The 25,492-nt window shown below is 43.4% G+C and overlaps 1 protein-coding gene across 3 annotated transcripts in view; it reads right to left on the reverse strand.

Moving 5' to 3' along the window:
* ripor2 (RHO family interacting cell polarization regulator 2) overlaps window positions 1–25,492 on the reverse strand; it is a 95,707-nt gene that overhangs the window by 64,180 nt on the left and 6,035 nt on the right. For 2 of the 3 annotated variants that reach the window (XM_078539229.1, XM_078539227.1), the window contains exons 2-3: window positions 3,406–3,529; window positions 88–243 (exon numbers count right to left, since the gene is read on the reverse strand). In XM_078539229.1, the coding sequence (XP_078395355.1) occupies window positions 88–243; window positions 3,406–3,503 (254 nt within the window). In that variant the 5' untranslated portion in view covers window positions 3,504–3,529. Of the gene's footprint in view, window positions 1–87; window positions 244–3,405; window positions 3,530–16,903; window positions 17,183–25,492 lie in introns of those variants that run through there. The other variant, XM_078539228.1, reaches the window with a different exon arrangement.

Genomic DNA, 25,492 nt, shown 5'->3' on the forward strand with positions numbered 1-25,492 from the left:
GACCTGACAACAAACAGAATCTATAATTGGCAACGGTCAATCTTTAATTCATCTGTTTGGGAATTTTGAACAATCTCAAGTTCTTACATTAATCCTTTCTTCAGGGCCTCGTAGACTTCCTCCATTCGCTTTGGCTGCACGTCTTTGGGTGTGCAATTGTTCTTATAGGATGAAGCATTCATTTTCTTTAGTTTTCCTTGTGGTTTTTTGAGGGCTCCGTTATTTCCAATGAAGGACTGAGACCTGTGGGGAGATCACATCAGTGAAATAGACTGGAAGGAGCAGTTACAAGTAGCACCTTCAGTGAAATCCAAATGTGATGCCAGATTTGGAGATTTGTTTGGGGGGGTGTGGTTTGTGAATGTAGGTTAGGCAAGATGATGGCTGAGGTTCGGAAAGGAATGACAGAATGAAATTGTTCAGCTCAACAATGATGTGCCCCCAAGCTAGGAAAAGAAAGAATGACTTGTATTTTTATAGTTGCTTATGTTGTTCCTTTCATCACCAAGACTCCTGAAAGTGCTTTATAGCCATTGAAGTATTTTTAAAGCATTGTCACTGTTTGTAATGCAGGAAACATTTCTTAAGGAAAAATAATCTTTTTAAGGACACATCAAAGCCAGACTGGGAAGAGGTACAAGAGAGATGATTTGGAATGGGTGGAAGAAAGAGGACAAGTTCCCCTCGCCTCCTCCAGCCCCCTAACCCCCTTGGTTAGTCAACTGCAAATCGACTGGCTTAAAAAGGGCCGCCCCACAGCGGGAACATGCTGTCGGCAGCCTAAGCAAGCAGAGAATGAGACTTCCGCTCTTCAGCGGGAGGAAGTCATGTCCTCGGGAGCTGCTGGCCAATCTGATTTGCTGGCAGCTCTAGCAGTCCCAGCAGTGTCAGAACTCAGCAGTGGGCACTGCTGGCACTGCCAGCAGCCCCACAATGAAGAGATGATGGAGACTGGACTCAGGTAAGTCCAGGAATTTTGGTCAAGGATCAGGCATCCTAGGGAGGGAGGCAAGGGGGGTAGGCAGTCAAGTTTTGGAGAACAGGTGGGAGGCACAAAGGGTTGGAGGGGGGTGTGAGTAGCCACGTCTTCAAGAGATATCCTTTTGTCCCTTATATCCTCCCACGATGTTTGAGGGGAGGAATTAAGAGTTGTATCAGCTTGGCCTAGAGGAGTATGAAGGAACCATGGCAGCTACCAGGAAACCAAGCACACATATAGGGCAGAATCTTCTGTTCAGCTTGCAGGGGCGGTCACCGCATGCCGATATGTAAAATGACGCGCGGTGACATCGGGCATGTGTCCCAACATCACCACGCATCATTCCGATCTTTTGTTCGGCAGGCATGCACTGGAGGCGGTTGCATGCCCGCCGAACTGTCAAAGGCCTTTTAAGGCCATTAATAAAACAATTAACCAATTTGACAAGGCTGCCCATCCAACCTTAAGGTTGACGGGCAGGTGAAGAGCCCAGGTGGCCTTCGGGCGGGATGAGGTTTCATGAAGGGTTTATTAAACTAATAAATATTTTTTACACATTTCATAAATATGTCCCAGCTCTTGTGATGCTGTCACATGAGGCGGACATGTGTAAATGATTTTTAACTTTGTTTATTTTAAACTTTAAAACTGAACTTAATCTCCCTGAGGCAACTCCATGCGCGAAAGAGCGCAAGCCCTGACTCTCCCTCCTCCCCCCACCCGCACAGGTGATGGCGGCACGCAGCCGATCGGCTCCATGCCTGCTCCCGACCGGCCCGCCCGACGGGGAGAAAATTCTCCCCGTACAGAAAGGTCTTGTTCTTGTCATAGACCAGTTGAAAGTTGAGGGAGTGTCACATGGGTGTGACCAATGATGCCCGGCACCGGGGAGAATCCAGAAATGGCAGCGAAACCCACTGCCCTTTGTGCCTGTAAGACCCATTTATCTGGAATTGAATGTAATGCCCAACTCTGACAACTAGTGCATCAGTGCCCAGCGCAAGATGCAATGGTGTGCAGCCATTTGTGAAATGCCACCAAGGTCCACAGTTGACCCTTGTAAGGAACCAGAAGTGAAGAAGCTAAGGCCTTTGTGACTTAGCCAGCTACTGGCAGGGCAGTGCTGCAAGGTGTGAGATCTTCAGCTACGATGGCACAGACCTCTGTGGCCATCTGCCTGGAGAGCTATAGTCTGCTGTGTTCCATTGGTTGTCGGTCATCTCAAGATAGTGATGATAGTTATGAGCTTCAAGGTGATATAGACAGGATGGTGAAATGGGCAGAAGCATAGCTGATGACATTTAACAAGGAGAAGTGTGAAGTGATGCTCTTTGGAAGGAGTAATGTGGGAAGACAATATACTATAAATGTCACAATTTTCAGAAGTGTAGATGAACAAAGGGACATTGGTGTCCATATACACAAATCTTAAAGGTGGCAGGGTAAGCTGACAAGGTGGTCAAAAAGCATATTATTTGGATTATTTGGATTCATAAATAGAGAAATAGAAATATAATAGAATAGAATATAAAAGCAAAGAGATCATGCCAGAACTTTATGAATGACTGGTTAGGCCTCAGCTGAAGTATTGTGGATAATTCTACAGCACAATTCAGGAAAGATGTAAAAACCTTAGGGTGAAGAGGAGATTTACTGGAATGTTATCAGGGATGAGGGGCTTCAGTTACGAGGAGAGATTGGAAAGGTAGGATTGTTCTCTTTGGGCCAGAGATAGTTAAGAGATGATCAAGCCAATGTTTTTCAGGATGATAAGTTTTGATAGATCAGAAAGAGAAAAGTTATTCCCTCTGGTGAGTGAGTCAATAATTAGAGGTGATAGACTCAAAATCATTGACAAGAGATCTAGAGGGGAGATGAGGAGAATTTTTTTTACTCAGAGCACTGGTTGCGATCTGAAACACTCTGCCTGAAAAGGTGGTGGAAACTGATTCCATAAAATATTTGAAAAGGGATTTGGGCAGATACTTGAGGCTGAGGAACTTGCAGCAGTATGGATGAAAAGCCAGGGTGTGGGACTAAGCACAACCACTGTTTCAAAGAGCCAGCTCAGGCATGTCTGCCCTATGATTCTATGAGCTCAACAAGCCTGCTTACAGCAAACTGTACATGAGGAGCGCTAAGAAAAATGTCAACTGCTTTAAACCAGAGACAGTGAACCTGCTTGGCTCACATCATTTTTGTTTCACACTTAATTGAGCTTTTTAGGCTTGGACTGGGCTGCCTTTTAACTGCTGGTTTTCCGGCTGTATTTGAATGTCAGCAATTTAACCAGCTGTTAAACATCAGTGAACTGAGTTCTATGTACATGTTTAAGTGTGAAGGCACGGAACTCCATATATGTGTTGAAATGTGAAGACATATACCACTTATTGCAAAACAACATTAGACCATGCTCATGTACCTACCTAGATCTTCTTTCCAGCTGTGTGCTGAAGCCGGCAAAAGATTGGCTTCTAATGATACCATTGGGCCCGCCTGGTGAGGAGGGTGATCCTACTGACATGACGCTCGGTAACCTGGAGGAGATTTCTATTTAAAAAAAAAGAAACAGACCTGAGTAAATCTTAAAGCCACAGTACTTACAAACAGATAATTATTTCTTGAGCTTTCGGAGAACAGTGGGATAATGCTCGTTTAATGAAATCTGAACTGCTGAGACAGGAACAAGTGGGTATGATTAAGAGAATGAGAGAATTGCATGAATTATACAGGATAAGGGAAGGGATGAGCAAGAGAGCAAGTGAGAGGGAGTATGACAGTGTGTGTGAAAAAAAATGAGATACATGTGTGAATGAAAGAATTAGAGAGATTGAGTGCAAGACAGGTGAGATTTTGTCTTGTAATATCATCCAGTAAGAGATAAACTTCAACCTGGTGCTAGCCCAGCACATTAGAAGGAGTACAAACATTTGACACGCTTTCAAATTAATGTTTGACATTTAAAATAAATGAAGAGAGAACATGAGATAAGGGTTAACAAAATACAAAAGAAATGTGCGACATGGCAGTTGTAGTCAAAAGTGGATTAAAATCCACAAATTCCATTGAAGTTATATAAAAAGAGTTAAATTTGAGGTGAGGAACCCTTAATTTGACAGGCATCTCACTGATTTCATATATCATTGTGAAACTGTATGATTGTCTTTTGATGAGGCTGGGATAGGCAACACTAATTGCTGAAGCCTTCATTCCTGCCTTTGTCACCTCCAGAATTGACTATTCCAAAACTCTCCTGGTCAGCATTCCATTTTCAACCCTCACCACTCCCCTTCCCTGTTAGTTCCCTGTAAACCTCAGCTCAGGGAAATTCTACTGTCTCTCTCCTATCCCACACCAAGTCCCGCTCACACATCAACCTTACCATTGCTGACCCACATTGACTTCCAGTTCCCTAAAGCCTCAAATTTCAAATTCTCTCCCTAAATGTGTTTAAATTCCTTTATGGCTTTGCTGCACCCTACCTCTATAATCTCTTCAAGCACTACAATGACTCCTCTAAATTCTCCATTCTGACTCTGGCCTGTTGTTGTGCAACCTCTCTCTCTTTGTCCTGTCACTGGCACCTTTGGCTTCAGAAACCTGGGACCCGAGCTCTGGAACTTCTTTTCTAAACTCCTCAAATCTCTCCAGCTCCCTCTCCTCTATCCCAGAACCTCCTAGAAATTGCACCTCTTTGATCAAGCATTTGGTCACCTCTCCTTATCCACATTTTGATTGCATCTCTGAGAAGGGCTTTGCAATGCTTTCTACTGCTGAGGCCTTATATAAATGCAAGCTGTATAATTGCAGCAGGAATTTTCCCCTCTCGGCCTGCACTTCTGGAGGAAACCTACTCGTAGTATCGATTTTAGGACCTGATGCTAAGAATAATGCCTGAGATTTTGCCCTATTTACTTGAGAGTGTGGAAACTTGTGCTTTAAAGCAAGAATGTAGCACAATACAGCCTGTTATCTCTTTCAATTGAAGCTTTGTTTCACTCTTGGAGCCACAGTATTTGATACACAGCTCTTTTTATAGATTTCACATCTAATATTCAATAAAGCTCACATTGAGTACACAGAAAGGGCCATTCTTATGATGAAGGGGAGTAGAAGAACTTAAAGGGTGATCCGCAGAGAGGCAGATATTTCTTTAGACAGTATTTTCTCCTCACTCTACCCAAGCTTGACCTTGAGTTTGTAATTGGACTTGTTCAGTGCCCCGTTGCTTGGCTGGTGATCAATGTTCCCTCTAATTTCCCTTAGCTGACTCGTTGCATTGCTCTGTCCCTTTAAGATTGACGCACAGTGCGTGGCCTTCTTGTTCCTTGTGTGGTACGTTACAGATTGCTACACAGCCATGCACCCGCGCAGCTTAGAGAGTACATTGTTACCAGTCACTGATGACATTACACATTGGTGACATGCACAAATGTTTTGATAACTCGATGTAATGTTCTTGTAAAGTGTTGCGTGAATGAAGCATTACACAATTTTACCTTCCATATGTACCTTCTAACTTTCATGCTAAAAACTGGCTCTCTTGCTTTGTACCCCATTTATATTGGAGCGCTTCCAGTGATTTTGTAATATGGTCCAGTTCCCTGAGTGCACACATGCCAGATTCTGTAATAATGCAGCATGGTGCCTTTATTTTAATTCATTCACAGGATGGGGGCATCACTGGTAAGGCCATCATTTATTGCCCTCCCTAATTGCTTTTGAGAAGGTGGTGGTGACCCTCCTCCTTGAATACAACTGAATGGCTTGCAATAAAAGCAGAATACTACGGATGCTGGGAATCTGAAAAAAAACAGAAAATGCTGGAAAAACTCAGGAGGTCTGGCAGCATCTGTCGAGCGAGAAACAGAGTTAATGTTTCGAGTCCATATGACTCTTCTTCAGATGACTTGCAAGGTAATTTTAGAGGACAGTTTAGAGTCAACCACATTGCTGTGGGTCTGAACTCGCATATAGGCCAGACCAGGTAAGGAAAGCAGATTTATTCCCTAAAGGACATTATGTATCAGCTAGTTTTCTGTGACAATCTGGTAGTTTTATTGTCACCATTATTGAGAATAGCTTTTTATTCTATATTTATTTTATTAATTGAATTTAAATTCCCTAGTTTATACGTTGGGATTTCTGGGTCATTAACCCAGGCTTCTAAGGCATTGCACATGTGCCAGGTTCAGCAACAATTGAGCACTGTTGTGCCAAAAGGCAGGTAGCAATACACATATGCCATGTTCAAAATGATGCAGCACTGCAAATGTGTAAGATTCAGCAACAATGCAGCATGGGTAACAGATTTGGCAGCAACGAAGCAGTATGCCAAATTCAGCAACACTGCACATGCATGAAATTTGGCAACAAAGGGGAACTGCATATATACAAAACTTGCACATTATAATTGCCCCAAAGTCACAAAAGCAAAGTAACAGTGCATGCAGAGAGTGCAGTGTTATGGGATCATCCACGTCTAAACTTCAGGACAATCTTATAAACCTATGCTATCGATGGGGAATTCTGTCCAGCAGCTACGCACACTGGGAACATGGGCAGATGCTCACAATTTTCATCCATTAAAATGGAACGGACTGGTAACCCTGAGCAGTGTGAAAGTGATCTTCCAATATGTCGCAACAGCAGCAGTGGGCACTTGTAAAACAGACTCTTTACAATCTTCAGTCCTGTTCACAAACAAGTTTTATCCCATTCTTCATCAATACAGTTTGTTTTAGCTACTCTGAAAAATACTTCAGAGATTTTTAAAAGAATGTAACTAAAATGTATGAATTTTTAGTTTTAAATTTGTAATTTGTGCATTTTTTCCCTTGCAGTTCTGTTTTGTAACAGTATCAAAAATAGTTTGAAATTCAGCAATGGAAAGCAGGGTCTGTTAAAGACCCTGGCATTAGTAGAGAACTATGCACCTCAAGAATTAAAATTAAATGCTAAAGCATTTAAACAATATTTTTAACACTTGTCATTTCCTGAACTGTATTTTGAGGTTAGGAAGAGGTCAAGGCTGGCCTAGTACGATCATCTCACTCAAGTTTGTTTGTGAAATGTGGTAATTCTTTCATGTTCCTGTTGCCAGTTGCACTTATGCACAAGCTAACATTCATCGCCACCTGTCACTTCACGAAGTCTGCTTTGTGCCAATGTTATTTTAAATCACACTATATCCTAACATAGTACATGTACATACATAAACCAATGCTATGGGACGTGAATGCCTTCAGGCTTTTCCTTGGTGCTGACACTAAAGAGTATTGGTAAGTGTTGCACCTTTTCAGGCTTAAAATGGACACAAACCAGGACAGACACTGCCCCAGTAGTCGTTGATCCTATTCTGCTTAGTCATGGGACCATTTTCTAGACGTCATGAGCAGATGCTGACAAGAGGCATATGCCTTCAGTACATGAATGAGGGGCCTAATGCCTGCTTAAGGACCCTTCTACAAAATTTGTTCCTGATGAGTGGGGCAGGCATTAGGCTCACTCCACTCAAGATTCTTTAGCACCTTCCTGCCCGCCAATTCCACATAAGATTTGAATTTTAATAAACCTTAAGCCAAGAGGAGCAGATTCGTTCCCCCAAACTCCACATTGCTGACAATCAGATCCTGTCCCCGCAGTCCAACATTAACTTGGCCTGTCAGGCAGGTTGCCTGTGGAGGTGTCCAACGTCAGCAGCTCACTCTGAAGATGTAGATGAGGCCCAAGATTCAATATTTCAAGTTGGCCTCCACATCCATGCTTGAGCCCAGAATAATATCTAATTTAAGGTGCTAATATGATTCCAGTGTAAGTGCTGGGATAGACCAATGGGAACATCCATTGCGAATATTAGAGATTAAAGGGGAAAGACAGAAGAAGTGGCAGACGACACCACTTAAGTTCACCATGGCAACACCAGTCAAACTAATAAATTTAAAAGGGTCTATCAGCCCCATTGTGGAGGGGACTGATGAGACCTGAAGCCAAGGTTAATTCTTCAAAATCCGTTTTACCTGCTGGCCGCAATGGCGGCTTTTCACACTGTATTGTCCCAAACCCGCTGCATTAATTATGCATTCCCAGTAAACACACCCGTTTCAATGGCAGGCAGGCTCCAATTCACCTGCCACGCCATCACCTCAACACTTCATCATGCCAGGTTCCATATTTAAAGTACAGCCGCAGGCACACCTTCCAGTGCTTCCAGCCCAGGACTGCTGCAAATAAGATATGGACCCAAAAGGCAAGTAGACTGCAGTCCCCAGGTTTAGTGATGTGTCCCTTGAGCTCCTTTTGGATGCCGTGGAGGCACACCGTGATGTCCTCTACCCCCGTTCTGGCCGTAGGAGGGGCAGCAACATCACCACTCCGGCTTCGTAGGCAATGGCAGGGGTGATCAGTACCAATGCTGCACAGAAGAGATTGACCATCCAATGCAGATAGAGAATGAATGATCTCATCTGTGCTGCCAGGGTAAGGCAACCATCTCATCACTCTAAACTCACACTCTCAAGCTCATCACACATTCACTGGCATCTCACTCACTGCCAGCTTAAGAGACATCACCAATCATTTCTTCACACACACCCTCACATCTCCTATCTGGCCTCATCTCCTCTGGAGACTGCCTCCTCAGCCCTCACCATCTTGAGGCCACTTGCACAGATTAACTTGTGCCCCCTAACACACCCTGGGATACCATCCTTCCCCAGTACAGCCCTGGTCCTGCAGCTCCTTCCCTTGCCTGAGGCTACTTCTCCCCCTTCGCCAAGCAAGCCCTAGCCCTGCAGCTGTACAAAGCCATCCCCACTTTACAGCTGGTCTGGTAGGTAGAGACCTGCCCGTGAGCCCCCCTAAAAGTGATGTGGTGCTGTCTGTGAAGTCTGGTGCTGATGACTGTTAGTGCTGCCCGAAGCAAGGTAGGCAAACAAACCTCAAAGTCCCGAGCGATGTGCAACTCACCAGGTGCACGTCTCTCATGCGCAGTTGTGAAACATGTCCTTGTGTAATCAGGCCGAGCTGGGCGGACAATCCAGCATGGGGGGTGGAGTCCAGCGGACTAGCCTTATAATGATATGTAGATGTATTACAATGAAGTTCCCGACGTCCGATGGCGGGAAACACAGACCGCCACTGACAGGTTGAGCAGACAATCGCAAACTGGTTTCATGACGTTGTGAAACTGATTTTTGGCCTTCTTGCCATATTGTCCGCTCGCCTGACGCCAGCGGCCACGGAAAATTCGACCTTGTGATTTTGCTAACATATTCTTTTAACGGTACGAAAAAGTAAACACAAAAAATGGAGACATGCAATTCTACTGCAACTAACAATCTAGAAAGTCCAACACAAGGGTCTAAGAATTTGTCTCAGGCTCTGATGTAAAATGAGCAGTGCTGGTTCAGCTGTCTGTACTACACAACCGCCTACATTTAATTCCATTAACTGCAATCAGGCACTGTGTATAATAGCAGCTAACCAGCACCACCCTTTTTGTCTCACCAACAAGATGAATTTCTAGCCCAAACACTTCTCCGATATTGAACACAGAGTGACTGGAGCAGGTCTTCCCCCAAATTTTGAGCTCATTTTCTTCCACCTCTTCTATCTCCACCTCCCTCTCTTTCTGCTTAAATTGACACACTGCTGCTTTTCTTCCACTTTTTTCATGAAGTCTACAATTTATTTGTTTTATCAATTATTTAAGAAAGGTCTCTGAATTACACCATAAATAATTCACAAGAGTCAGTCACAAGGTCAGGATCACAACATTAAATGCAGTTATTATTTTCAATCATACACCTTGTGACAATGTCAAGCAAGCAGCAGGGAATGCCAGATTAATGCTACAAGGAGAAGAGATACAGGACAGTGTGATAGAACAATTACACCCAGCAAACTCTGGCCAAGTGGTCTGTGATTTTTCCTCCCTCCCTTTAATGGCTGGAACGGAAAAGGGAAAAGCTCTGGAGATTCCTTGATGCTTCCAGCTGACAGCTGCAGACTTGGAAAACCAGCCCTCACGTTTGAACCTAGATTGTTGAGTGTTGGCAGTCTATTTGACCATGTGGCCCCATCCCTGTCACCCCACCCAGGCAAAACCATACATGATCACTTTCAGATATCACCCCAAAGCAATCAGATGTGGGACCTGTGGGCGTCTTTCTTTGCCTTCCATAAGTTAAAAGTATGGATTTTCTCGGGATTTGCTCACTCCACTATGGCAACTTTGGCAGAAATCTAACGGTAACTTGTTGTAGAGTGGCCGAGTTGTACTATTAGTAATTGAGTTGTTCTGCAGACACTTCTAAAGTGGAAACATTAAGCTTATTTACAATATACTCAGCAGCAACTACACGTGTGCTTTCAACTCCAACTCTATCTCTACACTGACTGCTGAGGTAGCCCACGCTACTCTCCTATTGGTTACTACAGATCATGAGATCCTTCCTAAAAAAGTATTATTCTTAAAGGTACATTAGACACTAAATAAAACCACAATTATTACATAACTCCATTCATACAGATAAAGAAAAACTTGCATTTATATATTGCCTTTTAAGAACACAGCACATCACAAAATGCTTTGTCATAGAATCATTGAATGGTTACAGCACAGAAGGAGGCCATTTGGTCCCTTGTGTTCGTGCTGGCTCTCCACAAGAGCAACTCAGCTACTTATACTTCCCTGTCTTTTCCCTGTAGCCCTGCAAATCTTTTCTCTACAAATAACTATCCAATTCCCTTTTGAAAGCCACAAATGTAAATGCCTCCACCACACTCTCAGGCAATGCATTCCAGCTACTAACAGCTTCCTATGTAAAAGATTTTTTACTCATGTTGCCTCTGGTTCTTTTGCTTTTCACCTTAAATCAGTATCCTCTGGTTCTTGACCCTTCCACCAATGGGAACAGTTTTACTCTATCCAATCTGCCCAGACCCTTCATGACTTTTATCAAATCTCGTCTCAACCTTCTCTTCTCTAAGGGGAACAGCCCCAGTTTTGCCAATCTATCCACGTAACTGAAGGCTCGCCTCCCCGGAACAATTCTTATAATATTTTTCTACACGCTCTCTAATGCCTTCACACCCTTTCTAAAGTGCAGTGCCCAGAACTGGACAATACACTTGACCTAGACTTGGGTGTGCAGGACACAATTTCAAAATTTGCAGATCACACAAAACCTAGAAGTACTGTGAACTATGAGAAAGATAGTGATATATCTTAAGAGGACAGGCTAGAGGAATGGGTGGTCACTTGACAGTTGGAATTTAACACATAGAAATGTGAAGTGATACATTTTGGTAGGATTAATGAGGAAAGGCGATAGAAAATAAGGATACAATTCTAAAGGTGCTGCAGGAGCCGAGGGACCTAGGGGTATATGGGCACAAATCATTGAAGGTGACAGGGCAGGCTAAGAAAGCCAATGAAATACTTTTGAAGTGTAGTCGCTATTATAATGTAGGATACGTGGCAGCCAATTTGTGCATAGCAAGCTCCCACAAACATCAATGTGATAATAACCAGATAACCTGTTTCAGTGACACTGGTTGAGGAAGAAATATTATCCAGAAGACCAGAAAGAACTACCTGGTCTTCTGTGGAATGTTGGTATGGCGTCTTTTATATTCATCCCGGAGGGTAGACAGGGCCTCAGGTTAACATCCCCTGTGAATGTTGGCTCCTCCAATAGTGCAGTGCTCCCTCAGTCCTGCACTGAGGTGCCAGTCTGGATTATTACATGCCCACAGCTCTGGGGTGGGTATTGAATCCACAATCTTTGAATTCAGAGGCAAGAGTGCTACTAACTGAATCATTACTGTGTAAGCAGGGTTTCTATTGAGCTTTTACCAAAGTTACAGCGGTGGAGCGAGAGAAACCCAGAAGAAATTACCTAAACCAGGAGTGCTGGGTCAAAATAAAAACAAAAATACCTGGAAAAACTCAGCAGGTCTGGCAGCATCTGCGGAGAGGAACACAGTTAATGTTTCGAGTCCGAATGACCCTTCAACAGAATGTTACATTCCAAAGTAACATTGCCCCCGGTCAATAATAGTTCATTCAACACAGGCCGCAGAATGAACCTGGGACCAATCTTAATATTTTTTCTTAATCATGACTAGTTGTAATTTACCTGAAATTAATTATTAAAATTGAATTTGCTTGCATACAAAGTGAAGTGGAACACTCCGCATTAACCGATCTATAAGAGGAATTGTATTAGCCTCTCACTCCAGCATTTCCACTTCAATCACAAGGTGCATTAACTTATTAGGAACCTTAATAGAATTCAGTGGGATCGTTTTGGCCTCAATAATTCGCTATATGAGAGCACATAATCATTTTTTGTGTCACCTTGAGTCCTCAAAATGATCTAAGAATTAAAAGTGATGTAAGGAGAAGGTCAGACTGTTGTGTGTTTTTCCTCAGCAAGAAGAATTGGGAAGCGGATGAATATCTTTTTGTATGTGCGCAGATGAGGTGGCAAAGAATGTGGGAATGAAGGAAGGAAAATCCCCCCACTTGACATGAGAATTAATAATGGTGTTTAGATGTGTTGGGGCTGAAGCTGCTTGACTGGCTCACAACCTTGGGCAGGAGAAGAAAGAAAATGGCTTTCATTTATAAAGCTCATTTCACAACCTCAGGACATCCTAAAACACGCCACAGAAAATGAAGTACTTTTAACGAGTTGTCACTCTTGTAATGTACGAAATGCAGCAGCCAATTTGCGCACAAACAGCAATGAGATAAATGACCAGATAATCAGTTTTGATGATCTTGTTTGAAGGATAAATATTGGGCATGACACCAAGGAGAATTCCCATGCTGTCCTTTAAAATAGTGCCATTTGGATCTAATATATCCACCTAAAAGCTTGAACTGTCTTAACTGAAATACACTACCTCTGATAATACAGCACTGTCTCGGTGCTGCACTGGAGAGTCACCATAGATTATGTGCTCAAGTCTATCAGCACAATTGAATGTACAACCTTCTGACTCAGAGATGAGAGTGTGACCAGCTGTACCTCATTCCGCCCTTGTTTTGACATTCATGTCAGAAGCGACTGAAACTTGTTTATTTTTTATTTATTTGTTCACAGCATGTGGGCGGTTTTGGCTAGGCCAGCATTTGTTGCCCATCCCTAATTGCCCTTGAGAAGGTGCTGGTGAGCTGCCTTCTTGAACCGCTGCAGTGCATGTGGTGTAGGTACATCTACAGTACTGTTAGGGAGGGATTTCCAGCATTTTGACCCAGCAACAGTGAAGCAACAGTGTTATAATTCCAAATGCTGGTGTGTCCCCTACAGCAGACCACAGTGAAACATTGAAAGCTGGTAAACTAGGAGAAAGGAAATAAACTGGCCTCCATTCCAGTCAGTGCCATCAGTCCAAGAATGGTGAGAAGCTGACTCTTTTTACAACAGAACTGGAGTGGGCCGTCTAGCACCTGGAGCCTGTTCTACCATTCAGTTAGACCGTGGCTGATCTGTGTCTTAATCCCTACTATCCAGCTAGGTTCTGTAACGCTTAATACCCTTACCTAACAAAAATCTAAAAATCTCAGTTGTAGAATTTTCAATTAGTCTAACCTCAACAAACTTTTGGATTCCGAGTTCCAGATTCCCTCTACCCTTTATGCAAAGAAATTATTCCTGAAATCGCCCCCAAACAGCCTTGCTCTAATTTTAAGGTCGTGCCTTCTTATTCTGGACTCGCCCACCAGAGGAAATAAGTTACTATTTTTACTAGAATAGAAAGAACTGGAGCTCCTCTGTGGGAAATCAATTCCATTAATCATGTGCCCCACTGAGTATCAGAGAATATATTCTGAGGTGCATAACAGTGTTTACTTAATGACTGACTGACAACAAATATGGATTCCTGAGAAAGCAATTTTTAGAAAAGAAGGCATATAGTAGATAACAGAGACAATTGCTGGCTGACACTGCCAAGGAAGTTGTGCAGTCCTGCTCTGTTGTTCCATTGTTAATCCAACACTTCATTCTTTCATTCACAAGCCTATCTCTTTCTTTTCACAACTTTGTCCTACAGAGATTCAAACATAAAATCTAGTCAGCTTCTGACATGTTACTTAAAGGGGCAACCTACACACAAACGAAAACATATCTTACAAACAGTTCCTATTTTATTTCTCCACAAGAACAAATCAAGGGAAGTTGTGTCAAACCATCTGTGGGCGGGCTATCAGCACGGAAGAAATAACGCATAGCTCTCTGTATCAAATAAAATGGTTTATCATAACCTCTTCTTTAAATGATATGTTTAATGGTGCAGAATCCTTGATTGCCATGAGGGACTGAATTTTCTCAGGCTTCCCCACTTTGCCACTGTAACTTAAATGGATATTTGATGGAAACCCCAAGTGCACAAGTAAATCTGCATCCTGACGAAGTTCCGCTGAAGTAGTGGTGGCGGAGTGGGAAAAGGAGCAAGGAAATCCAGCATCCATGTTTCTAATGTCCATACACTCTGAACAGACACTGGAGTCAGTTTTAATTTCACTCTTCTATAGTCAAAGACATGACCAGATAGTATAATTATTACCCTCTAATTCTCTCTCTCCTCCTTTAAGACATTCCTTAAATCCTTCCGCTTTGCGTCCTAATATCTCCTTATATGACCTGGTGTCAAATTTTGTATGATAATTAGTCCTGTGAATTGTCTTAGGACCATTTACTACACTAAAAGTGCAAATAAATATAAGTTGTTGTTGTTATTACTGGGTCTAGCCCTGCCTTGCCCTACCTGACAGTCTGACTAAATATATGATAATGCTCATAACCGCTCTAGTTCTGATTTAAAAAGGTGAAATGCTGGAAATACTCAGCAGGTCTGACAGCAGTCTCTTCGGCAAAGGAAAAAGAGTTAACATTTCAGATCGATGACCCGTCATAATGGTCCTTCTCCTCTTTAAACACTGACTAGTCGGTTCACTAATCCTAATTTGTCTGATCTGCCACTGCAGTGGTGGAGACCTTGCCTCTCCTTTGCTGTTCTGAGAGGGGTAATGAACTGAAAGCAAACCTTCATGGAGATGCCATTTGTGCAATCGCTCCCTGATCCCAAAGGGTAATCGAAAAAGCTCTAGAACAGAGGCGTTGAGTTTTTTTGGCTTTGCAGGCTACAGAGTGAAAACCATGGAGATTCTAGGGTGCATACACACCTCAGATACTGCTCCCCACAGAATTTGCTTTGTCTAAGCTGACCTGAACCCCAGTGTATAGGCAGTTTCAGTTAGTAGCCTGGGCACAGTGCACCCTAGGTGAAAGTGTTCCTATTGGCCGAACCTTGCCTGGAAATGAGGATGGAAACCCAACCACGGCTGTAGGCCTGAGAGGCCTTACGATAATGTTACTACCTTCTGGCTTGATGCCTTCTGGCAATTGCCCACAAAAAAAAATGCAAACCTGCTTTTTCAGATTCCCCACTGCTTCCTGCCTCGCCTCAGACCTTTCAATCTGTGTGTAGCCGACTGGGCACAAAACACTATAGCAACTTCTTCAGACTGCCTGTGCTTGGGCATGGAATCATACAGCATAGAAAGAGGCCATTCAGCCCATCATGAATGTGATATTTAATTAACCTAATTAATGAAAGACACATCTTATTCATCCCACCCTGCCATTGGCTCTTTTCCCATAGCTCCTGTTCAAGTATATGTCCAATTCCCTTTCGAAAATTACTATTGACTCTAAATTTACCAGTTTTTCAGAAAGTGTATTCCAGGTCATAATATCTTGTTGAGTAAAACAAATTCTCCTCATTTCCCCTCTAGAATTTTTTCCCCAGTTATCTTTTATCTGTATCCAGCTGGCAACCTGGAGAAAATTGGAGGTGGGAGATGTCATGATACCCTGCCTACATCATTTGTAGACTGGGCTAAGTGTCAGCCTTGGGGCTCAATGAGTTGGAAGGCCCATCTCTGAGTCAGAAAATGGTGTGTACGAGCCCCATTCCAGAGTCTTCAACATATAATCCAGGCTGGTTCCTCAGTGCAGTATTGAAATAGTACCATATCATTGCAGAGCCTCCCCCTTCTTCAAAACAGGGATAAACTAGTATCATAACAGTGCCCCCACTAAAAATACTCTTTGCTAAATAAGTTGCAGGGTTAACTGTCTCTTTGGATTGACATTGCAAGGGTGTGGAATCCAGAACATTCCTACCCTCCTCCCCCATTCCACCTCCGCATGCTGAACGGCAGCAAGAATTACTGGCCTTGTGAATCAATGTCACAACCCAGAATAAAGCAGGAGGGTCAATTCTTGACTTTTGTCAAAGTCACCACCACTACCATCTTGCCACAGTCCAATGAATCAACTGACATAGTGAGTCTTCGTGGTGACACCATAGAAGTGTTTCCAATCTATTCAATAAAGCTATCGCTGACTAAGGTTGATGACTTCAATTTGGATTTTGTAAAATTAAAAGTCTTTGCCAAAGCACTGAAAACATTTCCCAAATGTTTCAGTAAGGAAACAACAACAAATTCTTGGTGGATATATGAATCAAACTATAGCATGGTGTATTTTTAATGCTCGTGCAATATGGATCATGTCAGTGCAAACTACCCAGTACTGAAAGGACATAACTAAGGATCTGAATATAAAAGTATGACTAAAATAGCTTAATAACAACCTGGAGTCTCTCTAAACATCATATAGAAAGCAAGTATTAGTGAGGGGGGTGGGGAGCTATTCCATTTTATTTTGCTGTTAAACTGGTGGCATTTCATTGAACAGTAATGAGAGGTCTACCCTGTTTACTGCAACTTGTGATTAACTCTGGTACAGAATCACCACAGTAGCCTCTCAGCTTCACTGTAAATTTAATGTGAGCTATTGGCACAGACTGTATCCATTAGTTGCAGATCAGAGACACGCTTACCTTCAATATTCTTGTACAGCAGGAATTCTGGGTTCCCATTAACAGGATGGTGAGTGTAACTTAACAGATATCTTCACGGTGTGGACATTTCTTTGGCTAGCACAGTGTTCAGCTGAGCTCCCTTACACGGAAACCTTTTCTCATCCAGACGGTGAGATACTGCTACCCACAGGCAGGCACCAGTGAGTCTCGCTGTCCCACTCCAACAAAAAGGCCAGTGAAGATATTTTTTGTCTTCTTCATCCAGTTGCTTACTGTGAAATGACTGAAGCTATAAGTGGCTCTGTCTCAAGGGATAATATAGGGAGATAGATGGGGGGAGAGAGAGAGAGAGAGCTGGGTGTAGCCTGAGATTCTGCGTCATCTGTTACACAATGCGAGCAACTGGCAGCTGCCTCACAGTACAGCAAGCTTCAGCTTTCCACAGCTGTTTATTTAGACAGTCCCAACTACTTAAATCGTTTCATAGATCACAAATAGCCCATTCTGCACACATTGTTGTATAAGACCTATAATCAACATCGATCAGGTAAACAAAAATTCTTGCACACTTTATCTCTTTCTTTGCGACATCCATGGAAACTGCCAGTGACCATCTATTATTGACCAGATCTCAACTGCATTTCAATGTCCATTTGTAAATTATTCACTTGTCTTGGGTATTAATCTGTCATTATTTTGTACAGTAGGGTTATAAAATGAAGATTCATGGTCTCTTTGCTGCTGAAGTAAAATAAACACTCGGACAGAAATTACCTCAGGCTGCCATGCAAGGTTAACAGATTGTCTACTATCAGTACAGGCTGATATTATTTCACCAAAGATGCTGACTAAAGCTGCAATGGCAGCCACACAGAAGATTCTTACAGAGTTCATCAGCATAATTGGAGGAGTTTGTGGAATGTGTGTGATGCTTATTATCCATTTACCTGCATAATCATTTTATATTTGGTTTGATTTATGCAAATATTGGGATACTAAAACCAATCATTTTGAAACATTCATTGTGAGCTTTAAAACCATTGTTTGAAATGAATAGCTGTGAACTTATGAATTGATGAACTGTATTCCTTAAAGGTATAGGACCCCTTTGTGTCTTGTTACACAGCATGACTTCAGTGCAGACTGCTGTTTAAGCCCAGCCATTCACACCACCCCCACCCTCACCCACCCACCTCCACCTCCCACCCTACCCCATACAACCAGCCACAAAAACACCTGGCAAGGCAAGAGTCAGGTAAATACTCATTCTGTGCTCTTTCACTCAAAGCTTTTGCCTGGAAACAAGGGAGTTTAAATAAATGTTTTACATTTCCATGCTAATTTCAGACAACTTTGATGATGTCACCATGTTTGTGTCTCTGCAGTTTCTCACTAAGCCTGTGATGGTAAGTCTAGCTGAAATTTGTGGAAAATGGCTATGCATTTTGAATATAAATCAACTTTGCTTGCAAAGAAAACTATCTGGAACTAGAATGTTTCAGGATCATCGGCTGACGGAAAATTCTACCAAGCTGTTGTGCACAGAGGCTATAGGCCGAAATGCACCTGATGATTTATTTTCCGTAAACCACAGGTCCCTGCTGTATTATCGCTGTGTATTTGAACATTTGAAAAATATAAGAAGGTTGTCTCACCTGGGATGGTAAGCAATGAGCCAAACAAACTAAGCAGAGCACCAGTGAGGCGCAAAGGTCTTTGGCACTAGTGGAAGAATATCCTTATCATAAGCCGAGTGATTTATTTCCTGACTCACAGAGACTGTCAGAAACTTAAGGACCTTATTCCTTGTTACTGACATTGGCATTCAGTTCAACTACACTGACGGCCTGCTGATAACTCACTGTTAAACTATTGCAACAACAACTTGCATCTGTACACCCTTATTACATAATAATATGTGCCAAGGTGCTTGGGAAAGAAAATTTGACATTGAGCCACAATGGGAGATATTAGGACATCTGACCAAAGGTTTGTCCAAGATGCAAGTTTTAAAGAGCATCTTAAAAGGGGAGAGAGAGAGAGGCGGAGAGATTTTAAGAAGGGAATTCCAGAATGAGGATACAATCAATTGAAGCCAAGCCCTCAATAGTGGAGCGATGAAAATCGGGGATGCACAGCCAGCCAGAATTGGAGGAGAGCAGAGACCTCAAAGGGTTGTAGGACTGGAGATGGTTACAGGAATAGGGAAGTGCAAGGCCATACTGGGATTTGAAAATAAGTAGAGAATTTTAAATTGAGGTGTTGCTAGACTGGGAGCCAATGTAAGTCAGCGAGGGCAGGGTGAAAGGTGAACGGGACTTGGTCCAAGTTAGGATACAGGGAGCAGAGTTCTGCTTGAGCTCAAGTTTATGGAAGTTTCATAATGACTGAGAAATGGTCCATCTGCGAACTTGAGCATTCTACTCAACACTCTATTCTAGGGTGGATTTGAATTCTTGGGCAGGAAAACTGTGTTGGGGAGGGTAGGTTTCCGATCCCCTTCCCACGCGGGAGTGTCTGTGGGAAACCGCGACCAATTTTACTTCCCAGTTTCATTTACATGTCTTGCTACTCAAAATAGGCAGGCAGTAAGCTGGAGACTGCTCTGTAGCACCAAGGTAAGTTATGAGGGGGGATGATCAGAGCTGTTTCTTGAGTGGGAAGGGGAAGTGGGGAAACCTAAGGTAGCAGCAGCCCAGTTTTTTCTTCTGAGCCCTGGGGGCGAACCCCTGGTTGCACCAAGCGGAATTTTTGCCTTACCTTAGAAGGTCTCCTCTATTCTTCCCTGTCTGCAGACTATCAAAATGCTATCAGGTCCTAATGACTCCCCAGTTGGTTTGAATCCATGAGGCCCCAATCTACGTTTAGCAGGCACTTTGGCTGCCTAAAAAAATACAACTGCTTAAAATGGCAGCCGCTGGAACCCCGCTGGAAAAGGGTGGCAACCACGTCCACATCCTAGTCATTTTAATTGTGCTTCTGCTCCATTCTTGTCAGATGGAGTGTGTTAAAATTTCCTCTTTCTGTTCTTATGCTTCAAAATGAGCATCATATCCAGCAATCTTGGGTGAATTATTCTCTTTGGAGCAAATGTTCAACAAACTGGGCAGGAAGGCCTACTCTGATACTGACAATGTAAGGTAAGATCAGGTCGTTTCTCATAGTTTATCTATTGTCTCTTTGAACTAATTTAGGGTTTTTGTTAAAGCTTCAGATCCTTATTAGGACCCCATGTTTGAATGACAGGTTTATAACAGTACTGCCAGGATCCATTAGGCTGCAAGTCTCCTGCTATCAGTCTTAGCCATGTTCACGTACAAACCCTCGCACATATTTGAAAAGTGTCACTTAGTTTGTTAAGTAATGCACACAATTCTTCCTTAAGAGACAGAAAGCAGAAAAGTCTGCGACAATTTGTGACATCATTTATCACTCAGATGATTGAGAAAGCTGCCTTACTAAGATATTTTAGCAACCAGCCGATGCCAAAACTAATTTGCTCTGATTGTCTAAACATTCTATTACAGAATCACAGAATTTTAATGGCACAGAAAGAGGTCATTTGGCCCATTGTGTCTGCACCAGCTCTCCAAATGAGCATTATGACCTAGTGCCATTACTCTGCCTTTTCCCCGTACCCCTGCACATTGTTTCTATTCAAATAATTATCTAATGTCCTCTTGAATGCTTTGATTGAACCTGCCTCCACCACACTTCCAGGCAGTGCATTCCAGACCCGAACCACTCATTGAAAAAGTTTTTTCTCACATCATATTTGCTTCTTTTGCAAATAAATATTTTCTAAGTTCAAATAAACTTTAATAGATCAGCTCTTCAAAATAATGGGGTATACTATGAACGAAAAGTAAGGTCTCTCTCCAGTTTAGTTACATTAAACAGGTTTAGTGTTAATCTGAGTGAAGTTGTAGACAGACAACTGAGTTATTCCTGGCAGTGTCCCTGGTAACCAGCCTCTGTTCCTATAGATAACACAAAACAGATGATTTAACTCTTCAATGCAGTTCTCAATGTGCTGCTAAAATCATTTAATTCTTCATACCTGTCTGAAAGGCAACATCCCACAGAGAATGAAATAGTTGGGCCAAGTTTAACTTCAAAAAGACTTTTTTTTCTCAATTTTGAAGAAGAAGATGTGAATGAAAGACTTACATTTATATAGCGCCTCTCATAATCTTAGTAATAGCCGAACAGGATTACAGCCAATGAAGTACTTTTGAAGTATAGTCACTATCGTAATGTAGGAAATGTGACACTAATTTGCACAGCTTCCACAGACAGCAATTAAATAATTGGTCAGATTACCTGTTTTAGGTATTGTTTGAGGGATAAATGTTGACTAGGAGACCAGCCCTGTTCTTCTTCAAATATTGCCATGGGATCTTTTATGCCCACCCAAGAGGCAGACAGGACCTTGTTTGATGCCTCGTCTGGAAGATTGCACCTCCAACAGGACAGCACTCCCTGAGTACCACACTGAAATGCCCAGCCTATGAATCCACCACCTCCTGGCTCAGAGGCAAGAATTCCACCGATTCATGGCTGGCGCTGTATGTAAAGATGCATCAGCTACCCAAAAATGGCTTTGGTAATTATCCTTTTAGGTAAAACAAAAAAAAAATGGTATTCCATAACATGGTGCTCTGCACCTCCAACTAAAGGTATCCAAACAGTGCCTTGAGATGCTGGGACAGGCAGCACGGGGCTGTCAATACCATATATAGTTCAAGACTAAAATTTAGCCTGTGGGGCAGAATTTTACGCTGATCGGGCAGAGACACGCCCAATCCAATCAGATGTGAAATCGTGCAAAACGATGTCGGGCAAGCGTCCCAACGTCATCCTGCGCTCGCGTGATATTTCGGTCGGCGAGCAGGCGCAAATGTCAGAAGTGCGCCCGCCAACAAGTAAGAGGGCAATAAAGCCCAAAGGGGCAATTGACTCCAATTTTCCGTGGTCTGTCCAACCTTAAGGTTGATGGGGGGGACAAATCAGCCGAGCGGACTTTGCATTTTTTAATAAAATCTCATTCAAGGGCGGGATGAGGTTTCTGTTGTTAAATAAAATAAAAATAAAAATCTATTGGCAGCATTTTTAATCATCTATATGTTCAGGCGCCTGACTGTGATGCTTGGATGTTTTTTTCCTGATTTTCAAAACTTTGTTTCATGGTTTACGGGTCTGCAGCTCCCTGAGGCGGCTCTCTGCCTTCAGCAAGCTTTCTCTCAGCGCTCGCCCGCACCTGCGCAAATGTCATCACCCGTCCTCCTCCCGCACACCCAACCCGGCAGCGCTGAGCATTTCAGCGCGTGTTTCACGCCAGTCAGCGTGAAATCACGGTCGGGGCGGGGGGGGGGGGGGGGGCGGGGTGTGATCGCAGTTGGCGGTCCGTTTCCTGACTGCTCCCGGGCCTGCTGATCATGCCCGCCCACCGAGCTGAAAATTCAGGCCCATGATTCGCACAGGGTCGCTAACTCTATTTGGAATTATTTCTTGAGCTTTCACCATATAATCTTCTACCTCCAACCACACCAACGCACTCAAACAGCCATTGTTCCCCATCCCCTATATTTCTATAATAAATGAGAGTGTTCACAGAAAATGAAAAAGAAACACACGGGGCAGAATTTTTGTCCCGCGGGCGGGCGCGCGCCCGACCTGAACAGGAGCGAAATAGCGCGCAATGATTTCGGGCGAGTGTCCTGATGTCATTGCACACTCTCGCGATCTTTCAGTCAGCGGGTGCACGCAACAGGTAGCAGCAGCGCGCCCGCCAACAATTAAGAGGCCTATTAAGGCCCTAAAGTAATTAATAAATTGTATTTTTCACTGCCCGCTCAACCATTCAGTTGGCGGGCGGGCGAATAGGCTAGGCCCGGCCTTTGCATTTTTAATGAAACCCCATCCACAATAAAAACTTTTTAACACCTTTTTTCACATGTCCCTCTTCATGTGACTGAATCACATGTGGGGCCATGTTTATATCGTTTTCATTTTAAAATCCTTCACCTCCCTGAGGCAGCTCTGTGCCTTCAGGGAGCTTTCACTGAGCACTCCCCCGCGCATGTGCACACTTCAGCGCTCACGCTTCACCCACGCCCCACCCCCACCCCAGCAGCACTGAGGTGCTTAGCGTGCCTTTCATGCTGGCTGGCTGTTAATTGGCCAACCAGTGTGAAATCACGATCGGAGATCAATTGCTGGCAGTGGTCGGTCTTGCGGCCGTTCCCGGGCCCACCTGTCACGCCTGCCCGACGAGGGGAAAATCTTCTCCACAATTTTCTTTTTAAAATTCTCATATGGACTGTCACAACATGAAAGCATCATGGCAGCTTCCAGGGAATCTGACATGACCAGCATGAACCCCTCCTTGCAGTTGCACACCAGCTGACCACTGATGAAATGAAATGCTTTGCAGTTGAGGAGTATAACTGGTTGATCCATGGGTTCTTGGGTTGACATGTATATGCAGTCAATGGCACCCTGCACCAGTTGGAAGCTAGCTACAGATGAGAATTGGGTGCCCACTTGTTCTGGTGCTGTCAATAACAGCCTATTTATACAGCATCTTTAACAAAGTAAAATGTCCCAAGGAACTTCACAGGAGTGTTATCAAACAAAATCTGACACTGAGTCACTTCAGGAGATATTAGCACAAATACTTGGCCAATGACGTAGATTTTAAGAAGTTTCTGAAAGGAGAGAGGCTGTGAGCTTTACAGAGAGAATTCCAGGGCTCATGTCCCTGGCAGCTGAAGGCATGGCCACCAATGGCGGGAATGCTCGAGATGAGAATTAGATAAGCACAGGTATCTTGGAGGAGATTACAGAGGTAGGGAGAGGAGAGGCCACGGAGGATGAGAATTTTATAGTCAAGGCATTGCTTAACTTGGAGACAATACAGGTCAATGAGATCCGGGGTGATAGCGAATGGGCCTTGATGCTTGTTAGAACATCAGAAACAGAGTTTTGGATGACATCAAGTTTACAAAGGGTAGGGCTTTGGGGACTGGGCAGGAATACATTGGACTAGTCAAAGCTAGAGGCAGAAAAGGCATGGATGAGGGTTCAGTAGCAGATGAACTGAAGCAGGAGCAGAGTCAGACAATGTTAGGGAAGTGGAAATAGGCAGTCTTAATAATGGACCTGATATGTGGTTGAAAGATCATCTCGAGGTCAAATATCATACCAAGGTTGTAAACAATCTGGTTCAGCCTCCGAATACTGCCAGAGAGACGGATGGAGTCAGTGGTGAGGATACAGCATTTATGATGGGGATTGAACACAATGGCTTCAGTCTTCCCAATATTTAATTGGAGGGAATTTCTGCTCATGCAATGCTGGATGTCAGACAAGCAGTCTGACAATTTAGAAGTGGAGTGGGTGAGACAGGTGGTAGTGATGTAGAGCTGGCTGTGATCATGTGATGATGCTGTGTTTTCGGACAAGGTATAGCCATAGATGAGAAATAGTATGGAGCCAAGAATAGAACCTGGGGGCACCAGAGAAAACAATGTGAGGAGATATTGCAGCTGATTCTCTGGCTATAACTGGATAGCTAAGAATCGAGCCAGGCACACCGCAGCCCCACCTAACTGAAAGACAGTGGAGAAGTGCTGGAGGAACATGGTACAGTTAACCATGTCAAAGACTGCAGACAGGCTGAGAAAGATAGTTTATCTGTGTCACAGTTACATTGAATGTCACTTGTGACTTTGCTAAGATCCATTCTGGTATCATGGCAGGGACTAGAGGGAAGGAAATCTGCTGTCCTTACCTAGTCTGGCCTGCATGTGACTCTAGACCCATAGCAATGTGATTGACTCTTAACTGCCCTCTGAAATAGCCTAGCAAGCTATCAGTTCAAGGGAAATTAGGGATGGGCAACAAATGCCGGCCTTGCCAGATACGCCCACATCCCATGAAAGAATGAAAAAACCTGACTGGGGGGGTTCAAACATGGGGTTCTGGGAAAGGCAGGCACAGACTTGGAAAGCAGAAACATATTCAACAACTTTGGAGAGAAAAGGGAGATTGAAGATGAGGCAGTGGTTTACAAGGTTTGGTTTTTGAAGAGATAAATGATGCCAGCAGTTTTGGGGAGAGGGGGACAGTACCTAAGCAGAAAAAGCCTTTAATAATAGGAGTTAACATGGGAGCCAGGAAGAGTAGTTAGGTGGCCAGAATAGCTCTCAGCCCTGTCAAACAACCTAGCAGGTCTTCTTCGACAGGGCTGCAGATGTCTGTGACCACCTGACATGATGATCAGAGGCATTGCTCTTCTGAAAGGTAAAGAAACCTGAATCTGAAGGAAGCCGCATGTGATTAAAGTTTCCACTTTTATTTTGAGTATTATTAATTTCCTCACTTAGGCGAGTATTGCCTTTGGCAAACTCAACTCCTCTGTTGCTTCATTCTCTGATATCCCCCTGCACAGCCCTTCACAGTATGCCCTTGCTGCTGTGGATGCTGATTGTCTCCCTAGCTGGTATCCAATTAAAAGCAGCCATAACACCACCCAGCCTGGGTGTGAACACCTCCAAACAGTACAAATAAATTCTTCATAACACCATACTCTCACCAGACTCT

The sequence above is a fragment of the Cetorhinus maximus genome, chromosome 3, assembly GCF_964194155.1.
Source record: "Cetorhinus maximus chromosome 3, sCetMax3.hap1.1, whole genome shotgun sequence".
In the NCBI taxonomy this organism is placed as follows: domain Eukaryota; kingdom Metazoa; phylum Chordata; class Chondrichthyes; order Lamniformes; family Cetorhinidae; genus Cetorhinus; species Cetorhinus maximus.